The sequence below is a fragment of the Gastrolobium bilobum genome, unplaced genomic scaffold (genome assembly GCF_033153095.1).
Source record: "Gastrolobium bilobum isolate Gb01-03AN ecotype WA unplaced genomic scaffold, APGP_CSIRO_Gbil_v1 utg4323, whole genome shotgun sequence".
Taxonomy (NCBI): Eukaryota; Viridiplantae; Streptophyta; class Magnoliopsida; order Fabales; family Fabaceae; genus Gastrolobium; species Gastrolobium bilobum.
The window spans coordinates 78,305-93,153 of record NW_026897184.1 but is presented as its reverse complement, the minus strand read 5'-3'; the positions used below and the strand labels follow the sequence as shown (position 1 = coordinate 93,153).

General features: G+C 35.1%; 1 protein-coding gene across 1 annotated transcript; it reads left to right on the top strand.

The window, feature by feature from the left end:
* The first annotated feature begins 1,645 nt into the window (after positions 1–1,645).
* On the top strand, positions 1,646–11,497 carry LOC133304760 (pyruvate dehydrogenase E1 component subunit alpha, mitochondrial). Its single transcript, XM_061504818.1, has 8 exons — positions 1,646–2,528; positions 2,613–2,692; positions 3,696–3,773; positions 9,533–9,628; positions 9,713–9,784; positions 10,300–10,353; positions 10,485–10,550; positions 11,003–11,497. Exons 1-8 carry the CDS (start codon positions 1,838–1,840, stop codon positions 11,045–11,047), a joined length of 1,182 nt encoding a protein of 393 aa, XP_061360802.1. The 5' UTR covers positions 1,646–1,837; the 3' UTR covers positions 11,048–11,497.
* The last annotated feature ends 3,352 nt before the right edge of the window (positions 11,498–14,849 follow it).

The window sequence follows — 14,849 nt, the reverse complement described above, 5'->3', positions numbered from 1 at the left end:
CTTTAATAAAGAATTTATATAATTCTTCAAAAAATGTCATATGATATTAACTTTTACAAAAATTAATTGATCAGTGTGTCCAAAATATAAATTAAATTTTATAAAAATAAAAATATTTAATATTTTAAAAAATTAATATATTGAAAAATTAATTTTTATTTTAATATATCAATTTCTTATCAGGCCTTATCCCTCACCCTTAGGCCGGATTAAGTTATACATCGTTTTGATGTATGAAGGAATTATGTTGTATAAGCTTATACTATACGATTGTCACACCAAACAACTGAAAATGTCATAACGTATAGTATAAGCTTATACTATCATGCTTTATACGTCATACCAAACAGGCTCTTAGGCCGGATTAAGTTATACATCATTTTGATGTATTAAGAAATTATGCTGTATAAGCTTATACTATACAATGGTCACACCAAACAACTAAAAATGTCATAATGTATAGTATAAGCTTACACTATGATCCCTTATATGTCACGCCAAATAGGCCCTTAGAGTAAATACTATTTTCGGTCCTCATCAAATTTTACGATGCCCACTTTAATCCTTAGCAAATAAAAAGGCTATTCGTGATTTCTAAAAAATTCAAAGTGGACCAATTTTAGTCTAATGTGAATTTTTTTAGAATTTGTGAGAGATCATCATTTCAATTTCAACTAAATGAGTACATTTTAAATTTTTTAAGACTACGAATAACATTTTTATTTGTTGAAAACTAACTACAATTAGGGGTGTCAATATGGGTTTTGACACGCGGGTCGACCCGCGACACGACACGAAAATTCGTGTTCGAGTTGACCCGTAAAAAAATTCGTGTCGTGTTCGTGTTGGAAAAAATGACACGCAAAAAATTCGTGTTCGTGTCGACCCGTATTATTTTTAATTATTATTATTTTATTATTATTATTATTTTTTTTTATTTTTTTTTTTATTTTCGATCTATTTTTTTAATTTTTTTTGTCAATTACCGTTTTGTCCCCTATTTTGCGTGTTATTCGTGTCGTGTCGTGTCAACCCGCAAAAAATTCGTGTCGTGTCAGTGTTGAAGATTTTGACACGAATGAAAATTCGTGTTGATGTATTCGTGTCGTGTCGAATTCGTGTCGTGTCAAATTCGTGTCGTGTCAACCCATATTGACACCCCTAACTAGAATATAATAAAATTTGTTGAGAATAAAAAAAGATATATGTATAGTTTTCTTGGCCGATATCTTTTTCATGTTAATTTATCCAGGCTTGTTGTCCTCGTGTCTAATAAATTTATTAAAAGAATTTTATAATACCTCAATAAATCCAAACAAAACAGACAATATATAGTCAATAATGATTAGATCCTAAAAGAAGTGGATTCCTAATAATATTATTAAAAAAAACAAAAATACTTCAATAAATTATAATAAGAAACCAATAAAATATTAATCAAAATGTATTTATTACAGTCTAATGATAATTTTTATCCTTTTCCATATTAAATTATCATTTAATTAACTTTTGTTAAGCAGCCAATCCCACAGTAACACGAAGAACACTGTGATTCGTTAGAGCAATAGAGAATCACTTTTCTATTTCTCTCTCAAATAAATTCAATTACTCCACTCGATCACTTGTACACATTCGTCACGCACTTTTATCACACAATTTCAACCCCAAAGCAAAATCTCTCTGCTCATACTCATACCTCACCTAACCCTTCAAAATTCAATCTTCCTTGTACCATTCTCTTTGCTCTAAAGCTTTCTCACAACCCCATTTTCATTTAATTAAAAAAAAAAAAAAAAACTTTTCTTTTTCTTTTTTGTGTTTGTAGTAACAGATCGATATGGCTCTGCAACGTTTAGCTGCTTCTTCTTGTGGATCGAATCTCTTGAAACCCATCTCCGCCGCCTTATCTCTCCGCCGTCCGATCTCATCGGATACCACCACAATCACCGTCGAGACCTCCGTGCCATTCACCGCGCACAACTGCGACCCTCCCTCACGCGCCGTCGACACCACTCCGAAGGAGCTTTTCTCCTTCTTCCATGACATGGCCGTCATGCGCCGCATGGAGATCGCCGCCGATTCGCTCTACAAGTCGAAGCTCATCCGTGGCTTCTGCCACCTCTACGACGGCCAGGAAGCCGTCGCCGTCGGCATGGAGGCCGCAATCACCAAGAAGGACTGCATCATCACCGCGTACCGCGACCACTGCATCTTCTTGGGTCGCGGCGGAAACCTACTTGAGGTGTTCGCTGAACTCATGGGTCGTAGGGATGGGTGCTCCAAAGGAAAGGGTGGTTCCATGCATTTTTATAAGAAGGAAGCTGGGTTCTATGGTGGCCATGGCATTGTGGGGGCTCAGGTTCCACTTGGTTGTGGCTTGGCTTTTGCTCAGAAGTACTCAAAGGATGAGACTGTGACCTTTGCTTTGTATGGTGATGGTGCTGCTAATCAGGGACAGTTGTTTGAGGCCCTTAATATTTCCGCACTTTGGGACCTCCCTGCTATCTTGGTCTGCGAGAATAATCATTGTGAGTGTGTTTGTTGGTCAAAGTTTGGTGCTTTTTCAATTGGGTTGGTTGTTATGTTCTTATTTGGTTTGGCTTGGTGAATAGATGGGATGGGAACTGCGGAGTGGAGAGCTGCTAAGAGCCCTGCTTATTACAAGCGTGGGGATTATGTTCCTGGATTGAAGGTGAGTTTCTTTGAGAATTCTGATTTTGGGTTTGTTTGGGTTGGATGGTGTTTTGGTATGTCATCTTCGTCCAAGTGGTTTATTAGTGTCTTTGAAATGATTGATTTTGTTGGTTGAGGAATGGAATGCAATGCTATGCAATGTCCTTCTAATCTGATAATAATGTGTTGTGAAGGGAAGGATGGATGTGTATATGGCAATGCCTTCTAGAGAACTTGTGAATGAATGGATTATGGACACGATTTATTTGGTGTTCCAATTGAAATGGTTTGCTCTATTCATTCAATATGTTTCTCAAAGCCTAATGATTGATTGTTATATGTTGACAGAAGTATTGAATTTTGTTATGTATCTGTTTTATGAGGCTTAGTATTTTGTAGGTTTATTACATATACTGTTATGGAAAAAGCTTTCTTCAGATGTGATGTTGCCAACCTTTACATGATGTACCGCGATGTTGTTACAAGATTGTGCATTGTATGCTTATTGCTTTATTTAGCTTGCCTTGGATATAAGTTCTTTGAGAATGTAGGTAAACGGTGACTGCAACATTATATATATTTTTTTCTGTTTATTTCAATCCGATTTAAGGCCACTGCTTCTTTTATGTTGTTTTTTTTTTTTAAGGTAGCATCTTTAATTCTTGCTAGACATCTTCAAAGAGTCTGAAGACTGAATGTTGTTTCGATTGTTGAGGGATGAACATAGCGTTGAATATTGATGTTTCTATGGACTCTCCTGTTTTAGCCTCCTCCTGGGGCTCTATTCCTGTTTGATTCTAAATATGTAGGACTATGTCGGCTACATGTTTCTGTTTTCGTTGGACATATAAGTTCTATGCTATCATTGTTTAAGTGTGTATTTTTGTTTTATGAGTGAGGCCTGGGCGGTTCGCACAAATGCATACCTGTCTGCACATATACACGTGCTAATTGAATATACGTAGTATTCTTTTTAAACAATCTTTCTGAATTTTTTTAATGAATATTCATACTTTGTACAGGTAGATGGCATGGATGTTCTTGCTGTGAAACAAGCTTGCAAATTTGCGAAGGAGCATGCTTTGAAGAATGGGCCCCTTGTTAGTAAATTTATTTGCTGTTATGCATACTTGAATTTCTCTCTTAAAATTAATTATTAGCAATTGGATATTATAAGTTAACTATTCATCTACTAATGCTCAACCTAACTCCTGAGATTAGGAGGGATCAACTGTGACAATTGGATTAGTTTTAGCCTTAGGAAGAGGATGTTCTACTTATTCATTAATCTGCTAATAATTGACGGAACTCCTTAAAAGTGGTGGAATTAACCATGAAAATTTTACTAGTCATAAGACTTAGTTGAAAGTATAGATCTTTGAATCAAGACATACTCGGTTCACATAACATGTGATTGTTTGGGCTTTCTTGTCGCAATTGTTCCAAAAACGATTGGATTGTTTTGGCTTTCTTGCCAAGTGCTACTATTCCTTTTGACTTGGATTTGGACATGAGATGAGTGCAGTTCATCCACTATGGTCTTGTCCTCACATTAAAGCTGTTTGGTTTGATTTTATGCCCGCTGTGTATCTAGACAATTTGTTTTTCAAATTTATGGAATTGACAATTTGCTTGGAAATTCTTTTTCCTGATCCCTGTTATTCTTAAAAAGTCGCTTGATACTACAAAGTTTAACTAGAAAAGAAGATTTGTATATCATTGAATTGTTTAATATTTGTACAAGAGTTCTCTATTTAAAGAGACTAAAAAACCTAATGGGCTAAGCCCAAATACACTTATAGAGTATTCTAACTATTACAAAATAATAATAAAATAATTCTATTATTTACAATACTCCCCCTCAAGCTGAGGAATGGATATTTATCATTCCCAGCTTGGTAGTAAGTTCTTGAAATCTATCATTAGGAAGACCCTTGGTTAAGATATCAGCCAATTGACGACCAGAAGGAATATATGGAGTAGTGATCAGTCCACTGTCTAATTTCTCTTTAATGAAGTGGCGATCAATCTCAATATCTTTGGTTCGATCGTGTTGAACTGGATTGTGGGCTATACAAATAGCTGACTTGTTATCACAAAGTAACTTCATAGATTCTTCATATCTCACCTTGAGATCATCTAGAATGATTTTCAGCCATAATAACTCACAAATACCTTGAGCTATAGTTCGAAATTCTGCTTCTGCACTTGATCTAGTAACCACATTTTGCTTGTTACTTCTCCATGTTATAAGATTTCCACAGAGAAACATACAATAGCCCGAAGTAGACCATCGGTCAGTCACAGATCCAGCATAATCGGCGTCTGTATAAACTTCTGAGGATAAGTTTCCTCCTCTCTGGAACAATAGTCCTCTACCTGGTGTGCCTTTCAGATATTGGAGAATTCTGTCCACAGCTCGCAAGTGTTTTTCCCTCGGATCATGCATAAATTGACTAACAACACTAACTGCATAAGCTAGATCAGGTCTAGTATGAGCTAGATATATCAATCTGCCCACTATTCGTTGATATTGTCCTTTGTCAACTGGAGAGATCTCATTTTCATTTCCTAGTCTGTGATTCTGCTCAATCGGAGTACTGGAAAGTTTACATCCAAGTTTTCCTTCTTCTTTAAGGAGGTCAAGAACATACTTCCTTTGACAAATAAATATCCCTTGCTTTGAATGAGTAACTTCTATCCCAAGAAAATATCTCAGTTTTACAAGATCTTTAACTTCAAATTCAGTAGTCAATCTTTTTTTCAGAGCACATTTCTCACCTATATCATCCCCTGTTATAATAATGTCATCAACATAAACTAGAAGGATAGTGGTCTTACCTTCCTAAAAATGTTTAAAGAAAAGTGTATGATCCCCTTGGCTTTGCTTGTATCCCAATGAAAGCATGACTTTGGTAAATCTTCCAAACCAAGCACGCGGGGATTGCTTCAAACCATACAACGCCTTCTTTAACCTGCAAACTTTATTATCTTCATTTGTAGAGTTAAATTCTGGTGGAATCTCCATGTAAACCTCCTCTTCTAATTCACCATTGAGGAAAGCATTTTTCATATCAAATTGGTTCAAATCCCAGCTAAAATGAGCAGCGAGGGACAATAGAACTCTTACAGTGTTCATTTTGGCCACTGGAGCAAATGTTTCTTCGTAATCAATGCCATAGGTTTGTGTGTATTCCTTGGCTACCAATCGAGCTTTATACCTCTCAAGAGTCCCATCAGAATTATACTTCGGAGTATACACCCATCTGCACCCTACTGTCCTTTTTCCATTTGGCCTGCCAACTTCCCATGTATTATTCTTCTCCAATGCATTCATCTTCTCATGCATGGCTTGAACCCAATTATCATCATTTAATGCTTCATGTATTGATTTCGGGATTGAAATGGAGTCAAGTGCTGTAATAAAACTTCTATGCTGCAGAGAAAGATTTTTAGAGGAGACAAAATGAGAAATAGGATGTTGGGTACAAGACCTTTTCCCTTTTCTTACAGCAATGGGTAAGTCATCAGAATTAATATCAGGCTCAGGAATAAAAGTAGTGTGTTCAGTACTTACCAGCGGTTCAGGCGATTGCAGTTGCTGATGGGGCAGTGTGGGTTGTTTCTTCCTTTGGTAGAATAGTTCAAGTGTCCTAGCTTTGCGTACTTTCTGTCTATTAATAGGAGGCATGTCACATGAGGAATCAGATGAATTTTCAACCTCAGCAATTAAGTTTTCCTTCTCATTGTCATGTAACTACCGGAGTAGAAGATGTAGGTAACAGAAAGGGAGACTCAGACTCGAAGAAAATGGATGAAGCTTCTACACTATTCTCCCCCTGAAGCTGAGGGTGTAGAAAGTAAGACTCAGATTCATGGAAGCTAACATCCATAGAGACAAAGAATTTACGACTTGGACGGTGGTAACATTTGTATCCTTTCTTGTTGGGAGCATAACCAAGGAAGACACACTTAAAGGCTCTAGGCTCTAATTTACTCCGATGTTGTTTATGGATATAGACGAAGGCAACACATCCAAAGATACGAGACTGGAGACTTTGCATAATTGGAACAGAAGGAAAAAAAGAGGTCATGAGATCAACAAGACTTACATGGCCAAGGACTCTGGAAGGCAAGCGGTTGATCAAATAGGCTGCAGTTAATAAGGCTTCTCCCCAGTAAGAGTTGGGTACAGATGCTTGAAACAATAATGCTTTGTGACTTCAAGCAAATATCGATGTTTTCTTTCAGCAACCCCATTCTGTTGAGGGGTATCCACGCATGTGAGCTCATGAATTATACCCTTATCTGAAACGAATTGTGACAGACGCTGGTTGACATACTCCGTACCATTGTCAGATCTTAATCTCTTGATACTTTTACCAAACTGTGTCTCGATCATTTGATAAAATCGAATAAACAATTCTGGTACTTCTGACTTGTCTTTCATCAAGAATATCTATGTCACCCGAGTGCAATCATCAATAAAAGAAACAAACCACCTAGCACCTGAAATATTATGTACTTTAGACTAGCCCCAAACATCTGAATGGACAAGAGTAAAAGGCTCAATGCTCTTTATTGAACTTGAAGGAAAGGGCACACGGTGGTGTTTCGCAAGCTCACAAACATCACAATGGAAGGAGTCAATTGCCTGATCCTTAAACAAAGAAGGAAACATTGACTTCAATAAGCCAAATGACGGGTGCCTCAGGCGTTTGTGATGAAGCCAAATCTGTGAGAATGAAGTAGACGGGTGATGACTCATTAATAATTGATTCTCGGTATCCCTTGTAGCATGCTCTGGAATGAGATAGTACAACCCACCTTGCTCCTTAGCAACTCCAACCGTCCTCCCCGTGGTGATATCCTGAATAACACAATGGGTAGGAAAAAAGGTGACAACACAATTCATGTCAGTTGTAAGCTTATAAGTGGAGATAAGATTGGTAGAGAGCTGAGGAAAATAAAGAACATTCTTTAAAAATAAAGAAAGTTGAATTTGAATGTTATCAGAACCCACAACTGATTTGTGAGATCCATCAGCTACAGCTATAGTACGGATACCACTAGTAGGGTGATGTGAAAGAAAAGAATCAGCTAGATAGGTCATATGATCAGTTGCACCAGAATCCATAATCCATGAATTTTTGAAATGAGTGCAAGATGAAAGAAGAGATGTAGGGTGTGTGATCTTACCAAACATAGTTGATCAGAAAAATAAAATAAATTTTTCCTTTTTTTTTCGGTGAACAGTGTGCGATGAACAGTGTCACGTGAACAGTACCGGTGAACAGTGCGCGCGATGAACAATACGTTTTTTTTTTTTTTCTTTAGCTGTTCCGATCGTCTGATGAAAAAGAAACCTTCGTAGAATGATAGATTTGAGAAAACAAAGTGAAACAGGGGTTCTCACGGTCCAAAAGGTCCCCGGAATTTTTTTTTCGGCGGCCGCTTTGTGGCGGCGAGAGGCAAAAGGGTTTAGTTTTTAGAGGTAGTGATTTGCGGAAGCAGAGCCTTCAGAATCGAGAGCTTTTGGGTTGATATGGTTCTTTACATGGTATCAGAGTCTTGGTGTACCGGGTACGATCCTCGCCGCCTCCCACTTTCTTTCTAGTGGAATTTCTTCCTTCGCACAAGTAGGTGGGCTTGTGTATTGTCCACCCTTCAAGCCCAGTGGGCTCTCGTGTGAGGGGGCATGTTGAGATATATAAAATCATTAATGTAGCCTCACCCAACAGCTGAAGCTTTTGGGTTGAATTGGTTATTTACATGGTATCAGAGCTTCGGTGTACCGGGTTCAATCCTTACCGTCCCCCACTTTTTTTGTAGTGGAATTTCTTTCTTCGCACAAGTAGGTCAGCCTGTGCATTGGCCACCCTTCAAGCCCAGTGGGCTTTCGTATAAGGGGGCGTGTTGAGATATATAAAACCATTAAAAAGCCCTCACCCACCAGCTTAAGCTTTTGGGTTGAATTGGTTCATTATAGTTTATGTCGTTTGACAAATGATGATCTGAGTGAGAAGCCATTGAGGAGTGATAAATTTTGTCTCTGTTCCTTAACTAATTAATTGCAATTTGAACCTTCCTGGTAAGGAATGATTTGACTGGAAAGTAGTTGAATGTTATTGGTGATTGATCTAAGGAATGTATTGGTTCACTTTGGGAGTGTTTTGTTTTTAATTATTTTATCGTATTTTGTTTGAAATAAGTTGAGGCTGTGGCTTATTATTTGCTAGTTTGCATTCTTTGAAATATTGTTTGGTTTTACCATATATTGGTTATCCTTCCATTACATCAGATACCGAAAGTAAAAGGAGTTTATCATCCTTGTAAAGGCTGTACGACTTGGTCCAGTAGATGTGGCCCCTTTTTTTAATCTTATAGTACAGCAAGATTGATTGCATGGTCGAAAGGGATTGGTTTATGATGGAACTGATTTTTATTGAATTGGAAAACGATGGGCATAGATAGCCCTTACACTGTTCAATACTGAAATTAAAGAAAAGAAAATGACCCAAGTGAAGGACTTACAGACGCTGCAACAATACTCCAAGAGGTTACCCACGGATCCTCCTCTCCACAGTAACAACCTGTTAACAATCAGCATGATTTCCCCCTTCCCACCCACATACATTATATGGACTCTCAATCTTCCCTGTTAACCATTAGCCCTCCTCATTCTCTCTCTTCTAACTAACTCCTAATGGCTAGACCTGGGTCCACTTGTCCTAGTCATCAGTTTATTATATTTGTAGCTTTATTTTAATATTGCTGTCATTTGTGTAATTTCGATTGAAAGTTTATTTTCTGTTAGATTTTGATTGATTTATCTGTCTTATTGATTTTTTCTGTCCAGATTCTTGAAATGGACACTTACAGATACCATGGCCACTCCATGTCTGATCCTGGCAGCACATACCGCACACGTGATGAAATTTCTGGTGTGAGACAGGTTTGTCGTGCTCCCCAGCATATAATGTCCTATTAGTTTAATATTTTGAGGATTTCATTTTCATTTTTTTTTTCTTTGCTATAGGAGAGGGATCCAATTGAGAGAGTAAGAAAGCTGTTGTTGTCTCACGAGATTGCTGCTGAAAAAGAGCTAAAGGTGATTGAATGAAACTGAAATTCTTTCTTGATCCTATGGAATGTGAAATGTGATATTTTCCGAATTGTTTATGCATAACATACTATGACTTCCATCTTGATATATGTTACCAAATTCAATCTGGCTTTTTTTTTTTCCTGAAGATAATCCATGAATGGAAACTATTTTCTTTCGTATGAAGCAAGGCATCTGCTTAAACAATGTTTTTTATGGATCAGCTTTTTTAATTTAGCTTAGCTTCTATAGGCATTTGCTTCCAAATATGTTGACTATGGTTTAGTGAATGTCCTGGAATTAGAGTCCTAATAGGGTACAGTATGAGTTGGTAGACCTATGTTGTGGTAGTTACTCTTCTGTTTAGTTTTATTCTGCCTATTAACTGTTTCTGCTATGTGTGTGATGAAATGGCCTATTTAGCGAGTCACAAATGGCCTATTTCTAGCTTATCATGCTATATATATAATGAAACATTTGATTTTGATGCAATGCTAAAGAATTTCACTTCCTTCTTTTAGGAAATGGAAAAGGAAATCAGAAAAGAAGTTGACGAAGCCATTGCCAAAGCAAAGGTGAAAAGCATATATTTGCTGTTTATTCTCTTAGCTCATACTTTACCGTATACCTTATATTTGCCTATCCTGTATTACCTGTACATGGTTTACAATCTTAAGTTCTTTGTGTTCTTTTTTGTGATTTCCAGGAGAGTCCAATGCCTGACCCGTCTGATCTATTTACCAATGTATATGTTAAAGGCTTAGGGGTTGAGGTATTGATTTCATCCCTATTCATTACTCACTGTATCAATTTGAAGTAAAAGAAAATCAAATGATGTATGACAGATTTGACAGCCTTTTACTTTAAAATTGAGGAAAATATTGTTTTTGATATTTGAGATTATATGGGCATCGAAAATTTTAGGAGAATGGAAGTAGTGGATTAGTTTGATTCAGTGTTTAGACACAGTTCAAATATCAAATTGGGGGGAAAATGACAGGATCATTACTCATTAGTTGTTAAAGTAACATGAAAAAGAGATGCAGCTGCAGTAACATTCAAGCAATTAATAATTAATGGCAGTGCATGCACCTAACCCTCCCCAGCTCCCAACAATGTTGGGAGCCCCCTGACTAGGCTTCCCTTTTATCAGCATGACATGGTAGATGGTATGCTTTATTCAAATTACTCAACTCTTATGATTGGTTTTCATCGGAATTGCAGGCATATGGTGCTGATAGGAAAGAAGTGAGAGCTACTTTACCATAATTGAGAACTTAGTCCTTTGAGTATCTTACTACCTTGGTACCAGACTGATCATAATAATGAAAGAATAAAAGGTTCTACGGCCGGTCATCTCTCTGCCTATTGGTTGAGTTTTCCATTTGTGTATAGTAAATTCATTCTTGAGTGGCAATGGGTCGGAAATTAATACTTTTTTTGCCATGTAATTTTGGAGGAGCTAACGGCCATAGCATTACTGTGATTGATGCAACTGGGTGGTGTTCTGCAAATTTGAGGAATTCATTCTGCACAACTCCCCTGAACTTGTCTTCCTCAATTGTTGGCAAGTATTTGCCATTAGTTTTATTGTTAATTCTCCAGATTGTGTTTTATGGAAACCATTTTTTGGTTACCAAGAATTCACTTTTCTTTTGTTGTATTTCTAAAATTTCATGCTTGCAATTTACGGATTAAATTATGGATACGGATGCCTTTTGCAGCTAATATGTTAGTTTTTGTCTTTTCAACTGTTTTCTATAGATACCAATCATGGTCTGAAGTTTTAATGGACTAGATTAATACGATTTTTGATTTGTACCCCTTCGCTCTTCCTAGGAATTGTGATACTTAAGAATTGAATCTATTAGTTTTTGGCAAGTTATATTTGGGGATCTAATTCGATTGCCATTAAACCAATAAATAACTTCGGGTTCTTTAGCTTTTCTTTTTTTATTGGTATGCTAGTTCTTTAGCTTTTTTATGTGGTTATGTTATCACTTGTTTGAGAAAAGTAGCTGATTTGCCGATAACCTGATAAACGTTAAAACCCATTTAATAACAAGCGAGAAAAGTAGTTGAAAACAATTTAAGCATGAAGGAATTTAATTCTTGAAAGTTAATAAATCCATGTTTCGTAGAGAATACATTTTTTTTTAATCGGAAAAAAAAGATTTTCAGAAATATAATAAGAAAAAAAAATTCTTGGGTAAGTTACGAAAAAGTGTTTAGTAGATTCAAATTTTTTTGAAAAATGTTGAGTTAATTTTATTGACGCTATGGAAAAATAAAAATATTATGTATTCGATTGTATTTTCGTTTGAGAATATGATATTCGTTTAAGAATATGATATGTAAAATGGAATGATAGAAAAAAAAATATTCTAAGATTATTTTCAATTTTTTCATACCAACCCACCTCACTTTTCCAAAATTTCTATAACAGGACTTCCTTTAAGGGTCGTTTGGTACGTGATATTCTCCAGGATTTTCGGAAAACTAAATTTTTTTATATTTTTAATTTTCGGATATTACCGTAAATTGAATCTAAAAATTATATTTCTGAAAATCGAGATTTCCGGATAAAAAAAAAATTTTCCTCTACCAAACATCCCTGGTTAGTACAATAATGTTTCAATAGGAAGAACGATAAGTCAATAATACATGCACTTTTTAGATTTTATGTTGTTAAGAGTTGTTATAGGGCGGTTGAACCTTATAATACTTGCCCAGAATCACTATTCCTTTTGGGTAGGTGTTTCATTAAGACTAGCAAAACCCATCGAAAAAATTTATTCGCTGTAAAAAATTCAAAATCCATGTAAAAATAAAAATAAAAATTCAAAGACCCATAACAAATTTAGTTACTGAAAAATCAATTTGATAATTTTGGAAATATCTTAAAAAGTTACGATTTTGTTCTTATTAGTATAAAAAAAGATACGCATTTTATTTAGGACATTAGACTTTGGCTTACTATTTTCGTAAAATTTTTCAGTCATACATTTAATCTATGTTGCACGGACACTGGTACGGAACATGAAATATGATACGACATGAAATTCTGACACATTATTTTTAAAAAAATGTTAAATTTTGATACTTTAGGACACGTTTTGATATTATATAATATTTTTAATTTTTGTAGTGTATATTATATTTAATATTCAATAATTTAACAAAAAAATAAAATTAAACTTATAATACCCATCAATTTTACAATGAAAGATAAGATATCCAAATGTTTATATTAAACTCAATAAAATAGTAACTGTAATTCAACGAATCTAATAGTTGGAACTCAAAATGCAACATTTAAACCTTTATTGAGTTTTTGCAACGAGTATCAAGAAGTATCAAAGAGTCAGGAAGTATCGAAGTGCTGAGAAGTATCAAAAATGATACGTCATAAATTTTGAAGTGTCGATAGTTGATAGCATTTAACATTGTATGAGCTTAAACACCTAGAAGGCTAGAAAGACATAGGGAAGGGGGAGTAAATAACCTTACTTTTTGCGATTTAATTATAATTTATTTTTTTATTTTTTAAATTAATATTTGCGAAATTAAATGAAGTCGCCGATTGCAGTGGTTAAACCATAAACAGATTATGTTTTTCATTTAAATATTATTTAATTCAATCACAGTTCGATTGTTAACTTATCTAGTTAAATAATTAATTTTAGTTTTTTTGAAATATTTTAAATAAAATAAAACAAATAATTCTTACTTGTCGGCAACAATTCGAATAAAGAGAATTACATAACTACTTCTGTTCTTTTCTCTCTCGTTTTTTCCCTTCTTTTGTAGCCTCCCGGGAACGTTGTTCAGCTTTTATTGTAGGAAACTCGAAGTCTCGGACAATTACAAAATGTAGCCATTCATAATATTTTGCACCGTCAACCATCACAAAAGCAACGCACATTCTTTTTAGTTAGCACTATTTTGCACATTTGTTTATAAACTATGAAGTATGTAAACTAGTGTTTTAAAATTTGGATCGGTTATCGATTCGGTCGAGATACTGAATCATTGATTTAATTGAATTCAGTTGAATTTACTGTTCACGTATTAAAAAATATAAACATATTATTTATATTAAAAAATTCACATAAAAAATTATCAATGAGCTTCAAAAAATAAATTGATTTTCAATGATAGAAAATATTATATATTTCTAGACTTCTACCTCTAGACCATATCCTAACATTAGATTAAAATTACAATATAAGTTAAATGTATCTTTTGTGTCTTGACATAACATAGATAAACTAAATCATGATAATAAATAGTAGGCATAAAATATACACTAAGGAAAAAATGTCCACCGTTGAAATGAGACCATCAGTATTTATTCTCACTTAATGTCTTGAGATTATTATAAGATATAACTAAATTACATAAACAAACTGTACTCATCCAAACTACATTCTTATTTCACTTTACTTTTTAATCATATTTATCATAAAATATGAATATGATTTAATTCAAGAGTTCTCAGTAACAAAAAAAATTACCAAAAAAAGAAAAGAAAAGAGTCAACCGGTCTAATCACTGAGTCGTCGGGTTTCGATGGGTCAACTGCTCTAAACTGAGTTAATTGTAGAACTGATTTAAATAACTGCTTAGATTGAAAAATTCATTGCTAAGACTCGAGTCGACCCGGTCAATACGAACCAAATTTTAAAATAGTGATGTAAACTTTAAAGATAGTTACATTTATGTCAGACATATAAAGAATATCTATATCAAATATTTTATAATGTGGTACTTTATATATATACGCTAATATACATCAACAATCAACTAAATTTGCTTACTTTACATGGAAAAATTAAAGTGGTTGGTGGTACGAGCCCTATGTCATCATCAAATGGAATCACATGCATAGAGGTGGACAAACCATGAAGCCCGCTGGGTTTCACGAGTGAGTGGTAGCCGTCGGATGCGATTGATGACTGTGTTGCCTGTTGTACATTGCATTCGAATCTTCTGATTATTTTCCTTAGGTGGGTCCCATTACCACTGTGACATGGGCCACCCCTGAAAGAAACAGAGATGGGGTCCACGT